The sequence below is a fragment of the Hydra viridissima genome, unplaced genomic scaffold (genome assembly GCF_058129835.1).
Source record: "Hydra viridissima isolate aposymbiotic clone 2 unplaced genomic scaffold, HvirCarnegie_v1 scaffold_4, whole genome shotgun sequence".
Lineage (NCBI taxonomy): Eukaryota > Metazoa > Cnidaria > Hydrozoa > Anthoathecata > Hydridae > Hydra > Hydra viridissima.
Window position 1 is genome coordinate 11,743,523 of NW_028324303.1, and position 15,620 is coordinate 11,759,142.

Sequence of the window (15,620 nt, forward strand, 5' to 3'; positions counted from 1 at the left end):
CATATCATCAGCAGCAGCAGTAACAACAGCAACAACAACAACAAACAACAACAACAAACAACAACAACAAACAACAACAACAAACAACAACAACAAACAACAACAACAAACAACAACAACAAACAACAACAACAAACAACAACAACAAACAACAACAACAAACAACGACAACAAACAACAACAAACAATAACAATAACAATAACAACAACAGCAACAACAACAGCAACAACAACAGCAACAACAACAGCAACAACAGCAACAACAACAGCAACAACAGCAACAACAGCAACAACAAAAGCAACAACAACAACAACAACAAATATTTTGATAACGTAATTTTTTTTTAAGAGAAATAAAAATCAAAAAAACTTCAGTCTCTGACATCAATGTTTTGGTATTACCTTGACCTTGTTTATTGCGCTGTTAAGTCAAGTCATTCGGCATATATTTGGATTTTAATATCAAAAATACCCTGTTTACTTTTCTGATAAAGATTAAGACTTATGTGAAAATTTAATTATTTTTTTTTTTAAACGTTGGTGTGTAGTGCGATGTATTTCGAAGTACGACGCAGCGAGTTTCACGCAAACTATTCGTTTTAAAAATAAGTCCTCTTGTGGAAGTAATTTTACGGAGGTTTGGTTTTTTAAATCAGTTTTTTCAATTGGTTTGACCTTAAAATGCGTGATTTTTATAGATTTGTAAATGGCTTTCGTGACCAAAATATTGTTTAAAGAGAAAAGTAAAAAATGAATTCCAAATATTGATTGTTGTTTTTATTTTTATTTACTTAATTAAATGACATTCATAACTTGAGGGTTAAGGTATGACGTCACACGTATTCACACTCAATTAGAGTAATTGCATTGTTACTTCAAAACGAAAACAAAAAAGAATTTTGGGGCGCTTTGATGACGAATATTCGCGTTTTTTAAACGTCCTTCAAAATTGATATTTTAGACTGGGCTATATTTTGCGCTGTAAAAGTTTCAAAGAAATGCAAAAATTGTATGCGTAACTCAACTCCAGTAAAAAGATTGTTTTCGTTAGCATTACATCAGCTAATATGTATTTAAATATTGCTTTGATACTTCAGGAAACTTAAAACAACGAAAATTCAAATGGATATTGCAAAGTTTTGTAGAAAAATATTGTGGGTTCTTCTGCTTGCCAACTTATGCTTTAAGGCGATTGGTTTCCAAGAAAAAATAGATTTTAGTCAAAGCAGTGATATGATGAAAGAAGAAATCAAAGCTGTTTTGGAAATGAAATTTCTTAGTATTTTAGGACTACCTTTTAAACCAGAGAAGCCGAAAAATAAAATTAAAGTTCCTGCTCAAGTATGGAAGCTTTATTACAAATGGTTGGACGATGCTTATGAAGATCTCGACAAAAGAAATGCTGATACAATACAGTTTCTTCATCACAAAGGTATAAAGTTATATACGAGATTTTTTAATTTTGTATGCGCGTGTGTGTGTGTGTATATGTGTGTGCGTGCGTGTGTGTGTATGTGTATTTGTGTAATTATATACATATATATTCTCTTAACAGAAGCGGATAGTTATATCGATGAAGGAAGTGAGCAAAAGGGAATAGAAAACTTACAGTTTGAAATAACTTTGTTAAACCAAAGTGACAAATTTCACCGCGCAGAGTTATATATTTTTAGTGAGCCTCACAGTAATCTCGGAAAAAGAATACCTTATCGTGTTTCAATTTATTACAATAACGACACAATACCCTTTATTGTAAGAAAAGTTGTGGGCTCACGATTTGGCTTTTCCTCCATTGATGTTACTAAAATTGTTCGTCAAAAACTTGAAAATAATAGTTTAAGCAATCCAATTTTGAATATTGGTATAAGTCTAAACGATCATTTGCACCTTCGACGCCGTAGAAATACAGACAATGACGAATGGCAAAGCAAAAGACCCGTTCTTGTTATATACTCTTTAGCTGGAGAGAAAACTAGAAAGTCAAAAAAAAAGCCCCAAAGGGTTAAGAGAAGCACCTTTAACAAAAGTGTAAATAACGAAATAAAAAAAGACACTTGTCATTTACACCCGTTTGAATTTGACTTAGTGAAGGTAGGTTGGAATGAATTTGTATTGGCACCGTTAGAATATGAACTAAACTATTGTGCTGGTTATTGTCCGCACCCACTTAGCCATCATTATAATATTACTAATCACGCAGTTATACAAAACACTGTTTTGAAAATAATGAAAGGCCAAGTTCCACCATTATGCTGTATACCAAGCAAACTTGAAAAAACAACAGTGGTTTATTTAGATCATAAAAGTAAGATAGTTATTAAAAGGCCGGATAATATGATTGCAACTGCGTGTGGGTGTCGTTAAAATTGGGGAAATTATATTTTGACCAATCAGCACGAGTTACAGCTAGGACATGCTTCAATTTTATTGAAAGTTAAAAAAAAAAAAAAAATGAAACGCAGAGAGTGTGAACCTATGATCAGCCATGTGACTACTTCCAACCAAAGGAATTTATTCATCCAATTGCGTATGACGCAGAGAACTCATAAAGTGTGTTCACAAGAATATGGAGAAAGTAATTTTAGAAATTGATTTATCGCTTCGCCAAATTAAATTACTTTAGTTTTGTGGAAGTATTTAACGAGGACAACTACAAGAATTGAAAGCCTAAAACATTTCAACGAGAACTAAGTATTAATACATTGTTGTTATTATTCCCAACTGAGAATTTATCGTTTGTCGTTTATTTTTTATTTGCGCATTTCTCACAGAGAACAAGAGAAAAGTTGATGGTTTAAGTGCTTAGTATTTTTCTTCTAAATACGAAAACAGAATCGAAAATTCTCTACCTAATCTTATAGTGTTAATCTTCTCTTGTTGTTGTTAAATTCGTTATTGAATGAAGTGGATGAACGAAGCAAGTCTCCTATAATCGAAAAAACATTAGGGAAATATGGCGGCTTTTCTTTATAATTATTTTGAAATTGGTTTTAAATGGTATGATGGCGCTACGTCAGTGTTTACTATTCAATATGTGTGCAGGGGTACACTAATTTTGGATTTCCTTGACTCCAATAATCTGATGTAAAGCTTCATCTCTGACGAACAATTGATAAACAGCAAATTTGCTGTAAAACCTTTCCTAAAGGTAAAACAAAACATTTGAATAACTGGGTATTAGCTGGTATATTTATGCAACTTATGCAAGAAAACTTTTTTTAGATTTTGTAGCAATATTAAATATTTATTTGTCAATAAATTTGTTTTTATCCATATAATAAATTATTAGATTTGTTGTAAATATATCTTTTACATATATTAGCCTCTTTGCGTAGAACTTTTAAAACTGAACAAATTATTTTAAGCAATTCCCACACAATGTACCATTTTGTTAGAATCGATTCGAAATAGTTTAATACTGTTTCTTTTTTCACGTTGTCTACGTTTCTTGGTCCGTGGCTCTTCGTTGCATTTTGAAATTTAAAGTATCCGATAGAAGAAAAAATGAGGCTGTGACTCTATAGATAAAGTTTAAGATTCCCGTCGAAGCTTTGAAACGCATTTCATTTATGCATTTTTTTAGAGGGTGTCAAGGGGTTGATATTCACCTCGTTATCGAATATTAAAACTGTGCGAGTAAATTTCAAGACTTTAGGCCTGATATTCACTTAGCGTATCAGTTATTGTTAACTCATTAAAGATCCTCAATTTCAATTGCAGCGAACTCAACAAATTTTAAAATTTATCTGTAAACATGCGAAATTTTCTTTAAAAAAAACTTTTTTTAACTTAGATCTTTTCCACGAAAACGTTTCCATCCAAAGGTTTTCTAGGGAAATCATAGTATCTTTTTAAATAAATTTATCTAAACAGTGGCGTATCTAGGGTAGGGCAGGCAGGGCACGTGCCATGGGCGCCAGCCTGAAAGGGGCGCAAAAGAGGCTTGGTTGCGATATAATAAGCGAGAATTACATAAAATAAATTAAGAAATAATATATCATATAAAATGAATATATTATATAAAATAAAGTTTGTGTCATCATTTATTAAAAAATTGTAATTAAGTACTTTATCTGGGGGAAGAGGGGCGCGAGATCGATGTTTGCCCCAGGCGCTATTTACCCTAGGTACGCCACTGTATCTAAATAAATGTGGCAAAATCTAACTGGCTAGTCTTGTATAAAAACTTATTTAAAAGAAATGGAATATTTTAAAAAGAAAAATTTTTAATCTTGATTTTTTTCTTATTTCAGGGAGAAAAATAAGCACCCAGAAACGATAAGATTTTTACCAAAAACAAAATTCAACAACGCTGTTGAATTTTGTTTAAACCTGAGGAAACTTTTTTGACGAGTAAACTTTTTGTGAACTTTGTTCAACGCAACTTTTTTTTTGCTTCTAAAAAAATATCGAATGTTTGTCATACTTTAGAACGTTTTATAAAAAAAATCAAAATCTGATGACCAAATTAAATGATATAACACCAATTTACTTGTCTATATCCTTTGTAAATTTTTCTATTTTTGACCACACAACAAAATTTTTGTCAATTGCAGAAAACAAGTTATGATCTATCTATTATTCCACGCGTGAGAACATAAAGCGTGACTGATATTTACGTTCCTCGTGTGCTAAGTAACTTTAAAGTTTTTACGTCATAAGTAGACTGTTTTACAATGTCTGTGATGACCTAATTGACTGTAAATGTGATGTGTTGCACAAAGGATCTGACCATCAAAAGGTCTCGAAAACTTTAGTCTTAGGGTGTTCTTTCGAGGCATACGTTTTGCGCAAGATTGTTGTAAATTGGACCCAATCTCTACATAGGTTCAAAACAAAAGATTCGTAAGACAACTAGCGTAGATTACGAATCATAATAATGTTATGAAATACAAAATTATTTTGTGACCCAAACATCTTTTTTCTTAAAGCGTGAGGGTTATATGTGCTATGACCGTAGATGAGTCTATTAGCTCTTTCTCGGCTTTCAGTCCGCCTCTTTCTACCTCTTACGTACGGAAGCCATAGATGCTTGCCTTTTTTGTTAAAATGTAGATGAATTCCATGTTCATTTTTCGCTCACAGCCTCGCATTGATATTAAAGTGTAAAGAAGATTAACATATAAATGTATATCAACAATAAGTAATCAGGGATTTTGCTTGCTTAGGAATTTGTACCAACGTTAGATGCCTTATCTCTTCGAGGTCTTTTGTAAGCGTCGAACTTTTATAAGCGCTGAACTTTTAAAACGTCGAACTAATCAAAAACTCGTAACGCTGAGAAAGATATACAGTTAAGCCCCGAGACCGATTAACTCGAACTTTTATCATCTCGAACTGTTTTATTTGGTTCCTTGAAAACTCAATTGTGGAAAAAACTTCACCTAAATCGAACATTCGTTAAGTCGAATAATTTCCTTGGTCCCTTGGAGGTTCGACTTACCGGGATTTAACTGTAAATGTTTAAGTTGCACTTTAACCGCTTAAATCGACGTAAAGCCGCTAATGATGACATGTAAAAGCAAAACAAAAAACAATCGACCAAATGGCGCCAATACTTTGACAACAATTTAAGGAAATCTTGTCTTTTTACTCGCTTTTTTTTTTTTTTTTTTTTTTTTTGTTATTGTTGTTGTTGTTGTTTTAGGAAAACTTTATTCTTACAAAAAGAAAATTTTTAAGATTTTAATCATGAATTAAATTTAAAGAATAAATTTTTATCAAAACTTTAAAATAAGTTGTCTAATTTTTTGGAAACAAGAAGATACCTATCCTCATTTTTACCGAAAGAACGATGCCTTAAATGGTACTTTTGACAAAGTTTATGAACAAGTGCACGATCCTCTTTAGTCAAATCAGATGAAAATCTAATTTCGTTTATTCTTGAATCGTGCAAAAACGAAAGCAATGACCCCTCTACATTTGAAATGCGCACAGAACGGTCGCTAAATTCATGTCCGATCCCGCTGCGTCCTTGTGCACCCTCAACAAAAACTGGGTCTGATATACCACACCCATCTTTACCCATACCACCAGTCCCACTCCAGCCCATCTTACGAAGAAGCTTGTTACCTAAATTAGATTCCGGCAACTTCGGAGCTTGATAGTAACTTGATTTCACTAGATCATTTTTAGGAATCATAGAAACACTTTTGTGACGTTTTATTAAATCAGTTTTATAAATAACGCCTTGGTAATTTTTGAGAAGTTCAAAAGCTAATGCTGCGGTATTTTGTTTGCAGAGTTTATTGTTAGCACCGGATCCGTGCGCTATGAGAATATTATCAATAAAAACGTCCATGTGAACCTCGTTGTTAATGAAACCTTTATTTATGTAATTGATTTCTCGTTTACACTTGGCGACACTTTCCTGTAATATATTTATGGGATTCGATTCGTCATCTTCTTTGTTGACGAATAAAACTAAACCGCGCACCATTTCATTCCCAGTCCAAGGCTTTCGAACTGTGTCCTCAAAAATTGATCGTTTAGGAGTATCACCATCGATGGCTACATAAAAAAAAAACGTTTGAAAACGTTAAATACGAGGATAAATAAAAAATACTTTCAATTCACTGACTAACGGGATCATATTAATTTTAGTTCAATATTTAAGTATCGCCACGACTGCTTGCACAGAAAAATGAAAAAAATATATTTAAAAAGTACATACATATAAATATATTTGTTAAATACATAACTATTAATGATAATATTCATATAATCGCCGTATGTTTGTCTTCAAACTTTTTTAAAGTATAATAATTTGTTAAATTTAACGTCTTTGTACTGTGATTGTACAAAAGAAAATAATTCCATGGTAATTTTGTTGAAGTTTCTTTTTACGTGAATTTATATCTTAAATATTGATTAATATTTTTAAAAAGTGAAACTTTTTTTTATGTGAAAATGTTGAAGTTGAATAAAACACTAAGAAAAGTTGAAGTTGAATAAGAACAATAAGAAAATGTTAATTTTCATGTAAAATAAAAAAATACAAAAATTAACTATATTTAAAATAACTAATAAAATTTACTAAATTTAAAAATAGCAACTAACTTAAATATTATTCACAGAAAAGTCCAAATTCATTTCATGAATAAAAGGATTGAGATTTTGAAAGTGGTAATCAATCAATTTTTAAAAAAATTTGTTGGAGCAAAAGATAATTTTTTAGAAATAATTTCTTTATTCTAAGCAACAGAAGGCAAATCTGTAACTACAGTTACATTTACCAATTTAGAGACTTTTTGGTTAAGAGAACAATAAGTGCTCTTTTAAGTCTGAAAGACAAATTTAAGAAATGACAAATTTCATATATATAAAGTAAAAATTTGGGGAAAATAACTTAGTTATTTTAACTAGATATCTAGTTAGTTTTTTAAGGTTTTTTTTAATACATAAGTGACATGTAATAATTGTTTATCATTTCTTGATAAAGTTTTACTTATTAAAACAATTATTGACTAAGATATAAGTGCAAAACATTCATCATCTTGCCCCAATTTCCCCGAAATATATAAAGACTGTCTCACAGTGTGACATAATTAAAACAATGTACTTAACATTTGGTTCATAATTAACTTAACAGCAGATACCCCACCTACTCCCCTTAATCCAGCACTATTTTAAAACTTATTGTTTTAATGAAAATCATGTTTTATTCATGTCCATAGTTAGAAAGAGTTTGTTAAAGGCATAGAGCTAAAATATTAGTCACAGTTTGCAACTCAATTAGAACTTTATTACAACTGATGAATGTATATTTTCTTTATAAAATTTCAGAGAATATGAAAATGAAAACTTTACTTCTCAGTCATTGTTTGGGACTTTTTTTAAATTTTAATACCACAATAATTTTTAACACCCCAAATGAAAACAAAATGAGTCACCAACATATTACCATTTTAAGGAAAATAATGAATAACACAGTTTGTCATAGAATAAAATATGGTCTTACTTTTTACCTTGCGTTGGTGGACCAGTACGTGTACCAAGACTTTCGCTTGATGCTTTTACAAATTTTACTTTAGGTGTTGCTAACTCTATTAACTGATCAATCTCATCTTCAATTTCACGTGGTATTCTTTTATTGCAATCCATCAGTATATCTAAAATTTAAACATATATAGATGTAATGCACTTTTAAACAACTGATTATGGAGTAAACATAACTCATAATTCTTGACTAAATAAGTCTTTGCTGTTCTAATTCTATTTAATAAAAAATGTTTTTCTATAAATATATTCTATATATAATATAAAAACAAAACTGTATTTTATATTTTCCACAAACAAACCTTGAACTTCAGGCCCATAAGAACAACCCATAAATCTCCAGTTAGCCCAAGACATAGATAAAGATGCAAGACGATCACCGTGATAGTAGGTCTGGTTAGTATCAATAAAAGCTTTTCTAGCCCTCCATTCATGGTCACCTTCCCACATGAGCCGTGGAATACCAAGATACTCTTCTGGCATTTTTTTTTTTTTTTTTATCAAATATCTATTTTAATATCAGCTTTGAAGAAACCTATACGAAGCTTTTTTTTTTTGATTATTTATAAATTTAATAAAAACATTTCGCAAACCATAAAAACGAAGCAACTAATTGGGATTTTTACAATAACTTTGTAAATTAGAGAAACTTTCTTAATATTAGCTATGCATTCATATTGCTTTTGTACATATCGAGCTGTATCTGAGTGATTTATCTTCATCTGAATTTTAAAAACCAGTAAAACAAAAATTATCAAATAATTTGGAAAGGAGACTTCACTTTTTCGCGTTTCGGAACTTTACTAAAAAGAAGAAGCCATTGAGCTCAATAGCTCGAGGCCGTAGAAACAAGAAATTTTAATGAAATCTTTAAATTTCTTCGTAAAATAACGCGCAGAACACCTCACTTTTATTTCCCATTCCAAACTTCAAGGTGTAGTTTTTAGTTTTCAGGGTGTAGTTTTTAGGTTAAACCAAAGTAGCTGAAGGTATGAAGGGAAAATAAAAAAAAGAAGCTAAAAGTTTTTTTATTTTATTCAATTTTTCGTATCATTGATAACATGAGTTTTAGCCGACTGCAATAGTACCTGATATATCAGATACGATTGCAGTCAGCTAAAATTCTCATTCTTACTTGAGTACTCCAATGCAAGACTTCTTATTTGAGTCTTTTTCTTCTTTTTTCTAAGTTTTTTATCTTCATAAACATAAGATATTTTTTAAAACATAGTTTTATTTAATTCAATTTAAACATACCTAGTAGATTATCATGTTGTTGGTTTTTTATGCAGCATAATTTTAGTTTCATCTATATTTTATTTTACGTTTATCTTATATTTTATTTTGTCTTTTTGAAAAAACTGCATTGAAAATGTGAAAAAAATAATATAATAATGTTAGTGGATGTGTTTAAACAAAAAGAAATTTCTAAATTGAATATTGAAAGTATTAACCTTTCTAAAATTTACAACTATATAAAGAAAACAGAATATATAATAGGAACGAAAAAGTTCATGAACACATCATTACTTAAATTTGACTTAAATTTTTTTTAAGTGTTGCGTTTCTTCTATGTAATTTATAGCAAACTCCTTCCCAAAGACAAAAAGATTCAACAAACCAGTGAGTTCCTAATACAGGACATTCATAAAATCAGACCACGTAGCAAAATTAAGTGCTGAGGAAGTATTAGTTGACTGACCCAATTCATTCTGGTGCCTAAATTGATCCCAAGGATTTCATAAGGTCAGCATAATCTAATAAGACTAATTGGAGACATTTGGTTAAATCATCTAAGAATATAGGAAAGTATTGAAATCAGAAGCTTCATTTTAATGAGGATCTTAAACTAAAAAGATTCCTCTGCTTCTTCCTGAATAGTAATCTTCTTAGGATTAAAATCACCTCGTCATAAAAATTGAAGTCATCCTTATTCGGAATAAGTTTAGACAGGGAAAATTTGGCCTTGGTGACACTCATTTATTTTTATGGCAAGGTCATATTTAGCCTGTGCAATTTAGAAATAATTTTTTGAATTTCCAAAAGATAAAAAGAAAAAGAAAAAAAAGCTCAGATAACTTCTTTAATACATAAAAGGCTTCAACAGCAGTTTTTACTACAATCAGATTGGATGTGTGAAACTCATTAATAGCGTCACTAACTATAACAAACATCTGCTTTAACCGAGAACTGATATATTACATGAAGAACAATTGATAAGAGTTATGATCCCTGCTGGGGTACAATATTTAGGCTCAATGCATAAGCTGGTGTCGCAAAAACTTCTTTTTTCGAAAAAAAATCCACATATTTTTACATTATCATAGAACTAAGGTAATTTGGAGCGAGTGAAGCGTGATATTTTACGTTTGCAGCTCCCCCTCCCCCTGCCCCTTTTTTTTTTTTTTTCTAAAAAAATGAATAAATATGGTAACCATTTTTTTTTTAATCAACAAAATAATACTCAAAATTATATTTTATCTCTCAGTGTTACTTGTAGAACAAAAAAACACCGCATAACCCTTTTTTTGAAGTTCCAAATAAGAATACAAATTACATGTTGATTACGTTATTACTTTTTTAAAAAAATGAGTGAAGTTGAAAAATTTAAGTAAAGTATTGGTTTTGATTTATAAGAAAAACTAAAAGTTAAAATTAAAAGATAAAATTTAGAGAACCAATGAAAAGACGAATGCTTTGACCAAAACTAAATATGATTAAAATATTTCTTTTTTTTCGCCCACAATCTGTGTTCCGTAAAGATTGTAGTTAAAAGCTTCAGCATTGTTATTGTCATCAAATCATAACTTATTCTGTAACCCATTGAAAAGTTGTTTTTTTCATTATTTTCTTTTAGCTATTTTTTCATTTGTTCAAACGTTCATCAGCATTTTATAAGTTATATTCAAATTTTAAAAGTTGAATCGTCACTTTTTTTTCTTTTCATATTATTGTAAGAGTTTACACAAGATAGGTGGAAATTTTAAATAAAGAATACGTAACCATACCCCGGTGTATAAGTAAAGACTTTAAGCACTTGTTAAGCACGTTGTATAAGTAAAGACTTTAACAGAGATCAAAAGCTTAACTTACACTCCACATCAACTTAAATAACAAGACAAGAATTTTATTTTTTTCAAAGATAAAAAATAGGACGTTAATTTATATACCATGATTAAGAGGTAAATACGACGTAATGTTTTGATGCTCATTTTTTCAAAGCATAACGTGAACTTTGATACTTTCCTCTAAAAAGATTTAGCTTGTTTGATTATTGCAGACCGACAACAGATTTCCTCCAAGCTTTTTCTGTATACAACTAGTCATATGTCAGTAACTGGGAAATAAGTTGTTTGGTAAAATTTCTACTCATTTGGATTGCGTATCCTCATTCATTGCTTCACGTTCAGCAATAATCATCAGCGTTTTGCCTTTTTGTTATTATCGGCTCGGTTCGTTACAAAAAACCTATTTTGTTTCGGAAAAAAGTGATTGTGTCCGACTTATTAATATTTTAATAAAAAGAGTCTAAATCAAATTGATCAAAATTGCCATTTCCAGACTTTTCTTACATCAATTAATCGACTTCCTTTTTTAAACATGTGCTCTGGTTAAAGTTTATCGAAATGTGAGTATAAATATCTAATGATATAAATATCTGATGATATAAATATCTGATGATAACGAATTAGTTCGAAAAACTTTCTGTTACAAGCGATTTAATGAAAACAGCAACTTCATGGCCTAAATTCAATAAATCAATTATCGGATTATTTTAAAACTATGACGTTTTTATGACAAATAACCGGTTACGAAAATCCAATAATATATAACAGTACCTTTAAAAAATTGATTTTCCTACGCTTAATTTAAGAATAAAAATAGCGGTGAATCTCGCGGGAAAAATGTTGTGCAACTTCACTAGTGGATTGTAGCTTCAGACTTGGATATCTGAGTTTGTACCGATATAGTAACACTTACTAAAATGTAAGTTAACAACTATAATGTTGATTTCTCAATTTTAAATTATTTGTACCGTTTATATCAATGAATTAAAAAGGCCACTTAAAGCTCGGTTTTCGAAGCTAGTGAAAAAAAACAGCTTTAGAAGCAGATTTTAGTTTATGCATCATGCGCATACCCACAATTAATATCAGTTGCGAAACCCTTATGGCATGCGGAATCGATTTTTACAAATTTACTTATATTGAATGTCATTAAGACAAAATAATATTTAGATAATATATTTTAGTTGATCCTTCTTTTTCCGACGCATGACTTGCAGAGTTAGGTAAATAAAAGCAAGTTTTAGTGTAACTTTAATTTTAATTAAAAAACAGCTAAGAGTTTGATACTTGGTACTTAGGTACTTATACATAACGAATGGTACCGTTAGTTAAGTTGTAAATATCTATCTTTAGTTTTAAAGAAATTAACGTTGTTTTGAATGTGAATTTCTCACAAATTCTATACAAGTAATAAAGAAGTTCTAAACAAGTAATAAATTTTTAAATTTGTATTTAAGAGAGCGCGTAGTTTTATCGCAGATAGGTTCAGAAAAAAAATAATCGTGATAAAAACTTACTGGGCTTTACACCCATAGATTTCTAGAGTTTGTGGAGGACAACTCAAAATTTTGGTGTATATCAAGTTTATTGAATTTCTAAAACACCAAATGATTACTTTTTCAAAATTTCTAAGTACTATAATGTATTTGGCAGCGGAAGCTCCAAAACTAGGCTCCTGAAAAAAACAGTTCAAAGTTGTTTGTTGTGTTGTTCAAAGTTTATTTTTAAGCAACTTATTGCAAAAATTGTCCTCCAAATTATACTGTCCTTGGTGGGATACTCTGGGATAAACAATATTTGTGTACTTTTTTACTTTTTTTTGCACTGTGAGCCATCTATTTGGCTTAAAATTTGCACGAAGATTCTAAAGTGTAATGGTAAGCTTTTTAAAAAATAGGAGATGAGGTCATGCAAAACGGAAAAGGGTGTTTTTATGTTGAATTTGTTTTCCAACCATTTGAAGCAAAATCTTTAGATACTCTGTAATCTAAGAAAGAAATGTTCAATTTCTCCAAAATTATCTGTAGACTATGGTATTTTTCGTTCCATGTAGGTAAAAAGGCTTGCGTAATAATTTTTTTGGACACATGATAAATTGAACTTTTTGTTCAGCATTTTCCGTCACACTTTCTCAATTTCTCTGGGACTTTATTTGTTTAAACTGGTTTAAGATAAATAAACTGGTTAGGATGATTGACAGAAACTTTATGGAATTCCTGCCCTCTAGGGATTCTATCTCTGTCTATGTTTTTAAGCAACGATCTTTCGAATCCTCCCCTAGGGTTTGGTTCCTAATTTTTTTGGTTCTATTATAAATTAGATCAAAATTCATTGTCAGATTTCAAACTTTATCAAAAAAAGTTTTTCATTTAAAAGTTACAACTTTTTAATGTTAATTCAGGGGTAAATGGAGCGAGTTTAAATATTACATGGTTATAAAATTTAAACGAAAAGAGATTTTTTGATGAAATTTCAAATCTGTCGATAAATTTTAGTCCAGTTAAAGATAAACCTAAAAAAAAAAAATTATGATTGTAGGAGACGTAGTTTTAGGAAGGAAGCAATTTGAGGTCAATTACCTTAATATCTTACAAGCCATCCTCATTTGACATTAGTACATATCTTAACAACATAATTCCTGAGCTCCTAAAATAGTAAAAAACGTTGCTTTTTATATTTTTGGAATGAAGAAATATTTCCTGATGAAATTCAAAAAAAAAAAAATAATAATTCCCAAGGAAAAAGTTTCTGTGCTACAAGATCTTAAAACATGTTCCTATGAACCATATTTAGTTTTTTCTTTAAAGAAACCATTTAATTTTAATAGCTGTGAAATAAATTTCAGAGTTTATCTCCACTTTTACACAGAAGCAGTTAATGATGGCGACATCATAGCTAAATGCAAACATTGCAATACGCAACTGACGATCGCAAAGGGATATAGCTTGTTAGCGTTTTGCATTATCTGTAAAATTACAATTGGAGCAAGAACACTTCTTAGGTTTGTCAGGACCTGTTGAAAAAGCTAACGTTAACCCATTAAAATGATGGAAGAGTAACCAAACCAAACTTCTCTTGCTTCCCAAGCTAACCCAAGATAAATCCTGTATTTTCCAGTAACTTCTGCACTAATTGGAAATTCAAATCATGTTACGTCATCAAGAGAAATTCTAATAGTTGTCTATTATCAACAAAACTGTGGACCATTTTAGGTTTCAAAACCAATTTAAAACCTGCAAACATTGAAGACTAGGTTGAAGAAAATTCCATTCCATAACTTGGAACAGGCTTTACTATCTCTTCACAAGAAGAAAAGTTTGAAGAAACGCTGTTTCCACATTCTTTCCTTCTTTCTCGTCTTTTTTTTTTTTTTTTTTTAACTTTTACGAGTTCGTACTATAATCACGGATATGCTCCTTTTTTTCTATAGTACTTTGGCTTTTTCACTTTCTTTTAGTTTTGTTTTGTTTTCCCATCCTTATTGGTGAAGAAGGAAATTACAGCATTAAACTCATCAGACAGCAACTATGAAAGGGAAAAAGTGTGTTTGTGGTAGTAATAGAAAAAGAAAATTTGCGGAAGAAAAATTCCTAGCCACTCAGAAGAATTCAATTTTGCGTCACCTTAAGCCTTTGAAAGATGCAAATACTCAAGAGATTGCTACTAATCGTTAAGATTTTCCTGATCCTGATGATAACCCTCATTGCGAAGATTTACAACTTCAAAATATTCTTGACGATTTTCCTGTTTCTGAAGATGATCCAGATCCCCTTCCTTGTGGAGAAGACGATTCAGGTCCAGTACAGCTAAAAAAAGATGATGATGGGATTTATGGCCCTAAATCCAAAGATGATCAACAGCCTATAGATATTCCAGAGAATAATCTTGTTGAAGAAAATAATACGTTTCTATCAATATCACAGTAAGTAGAAAGTTATTTTTGTATGACTAATTATAAATATTGCTTCTTTTATGAAATGCAGAATGCTCAAGTTAAAGGTAGCTGAATTATACGTAGATTAAATCCTATTTCCTTAATTGTTGCTTTTAAGAATTGAGGATCCTGCTCTTTGGCCCAAAATTTAATGAATTTATTTAGAGAAATGGATATTCTGATTGGAAACATAAGTTAGTAGAAACATTACTTCTAAATAGCAGAAATTTCCTATATATCGCTACTTTTTGACCCTCATGATATAGACTTTTACAGTGCAGGATATACTTCGTCACATTTTGTTTCTATTTTTTAAAAAACGTAAGGAAGGGTAATGCAATAAAATACGATACTTTTAAGAAAAATAATACTTTGATATATATTTAAAATGAAATATAAAGGTCACTCTTATAAACTTCAATATCAATCAATCAATAAAAAACACAAGGAGAAAGAACTTATTTTTGAATTAGACACGCTTAAAGCGAACGATAAAAAAAACCTTGATCAGATTTTTAAGTAGCTCGAATTTAATTTCAAGAAAAAAAACATTTTTTTAAGAAAACACTTATAAAACTGAACATAAACAAATATCTATCAAAGTATAAAATTAAATATAT

General features: G+C 30.2%; 2 protein-coding genes across 3 annotated transcripts; one reads left to right on the forward strand and one right to left on the reverse strand.

Moving 5' to 3' along the window:
* The first annotated feature begins 516 nt into the window (after nt 1-516).
* Nucleotides 517-3,416, forward strand: LOC145183352 (bone morphogenetic protein 2-A-like). Its single transcript, XM_080058684.2, has 2 exons — nt 517-1,432; nt 1,556-3,416. Exons 1-2 carry the CDS (start codon nt 1,123-1,125, stop codon nt 2,362-2,364), a joined length of 1,119 nt encoding a protein of 372 aa, XP_079914810.2. The 5' UTR covers nt 517-1,122; the 3' UTR covers nt 2,365-3,416.
* A 2,258-nt stretch (nt 3,417-5,674) lies between these two features.
* LOC145183582 (NF-kappa-B-repressing factor-like) lies at nt 5,675-8,803 on the reverse strand. 2 transcript variants are annotated; one of them, XM_090086393.1, is made up of 3 exons: nt 8,301-8,803; nt 7,968-8,111; nt 5,675-6,510 (listed from the first exon to the last, which is right to left on the reverse strand). In XM_090086393.1, exons 1-3 carry the CDS (start codon nt 8,479-8,481, stop codon nt 5,729-5,731), a joined length of 1,107 nt encoding a protein of 368 aa, XP_089942519.1. In that variant the 5' UTR covers nt 8,482-8,803; the 3' UTR covers nt 5,675-5,728. The 2 variants fall into 2 exon arrangements, with proteins under 2 accessions (XP_089942519.1, XP_089942520.1); XM_090086394.1 differs by having other exon boundaries at nt 7,961-8,111; nt 8,301-8,367.
* Between the last annotated feature and the right edge of the window lie 6,817 nt (nt 8,804-15,620).

Bases quoted from the DNA above. Each gene is read 5' to 3' on its own strand.
- LOC145183582 (XM_090086393.1), bottom strand. From the start codon at position 8,481: ATGCCAGAAGAGTATCTTGGTATTCCACGGCTCATGTGGGAAGGTGAC. The intron at 8,112-8,300 runs GTTTGTTTGTGG...TTTAAATTTTAG, and splicing joins TTATGGGCCTGAAGTTCAAG to ATATACTGATGGATTGCAAT. The intron at 6,511-7,967 runs GTAAAAAGTAAG...TTTTTTATGTAG, and splicing joins TACTGGTCCACCAACGCAAG to CCATCGATGGTGATACTCCT.
- LOC145183352 (XM_080058684.2), top strand. From the start codon at position 1,123: ATGGATATTGCAAAGTTTTGTAGAAAAATATTGTGGGTTCTTCTGCTT. The intron at 1,433-1,555 runs GTATAAAGTTAT...TTCTCTTAACAG, and splicing joins ACAGTTTCTTCATCACAAAG to AAGCGGATAGTTATATCGAT.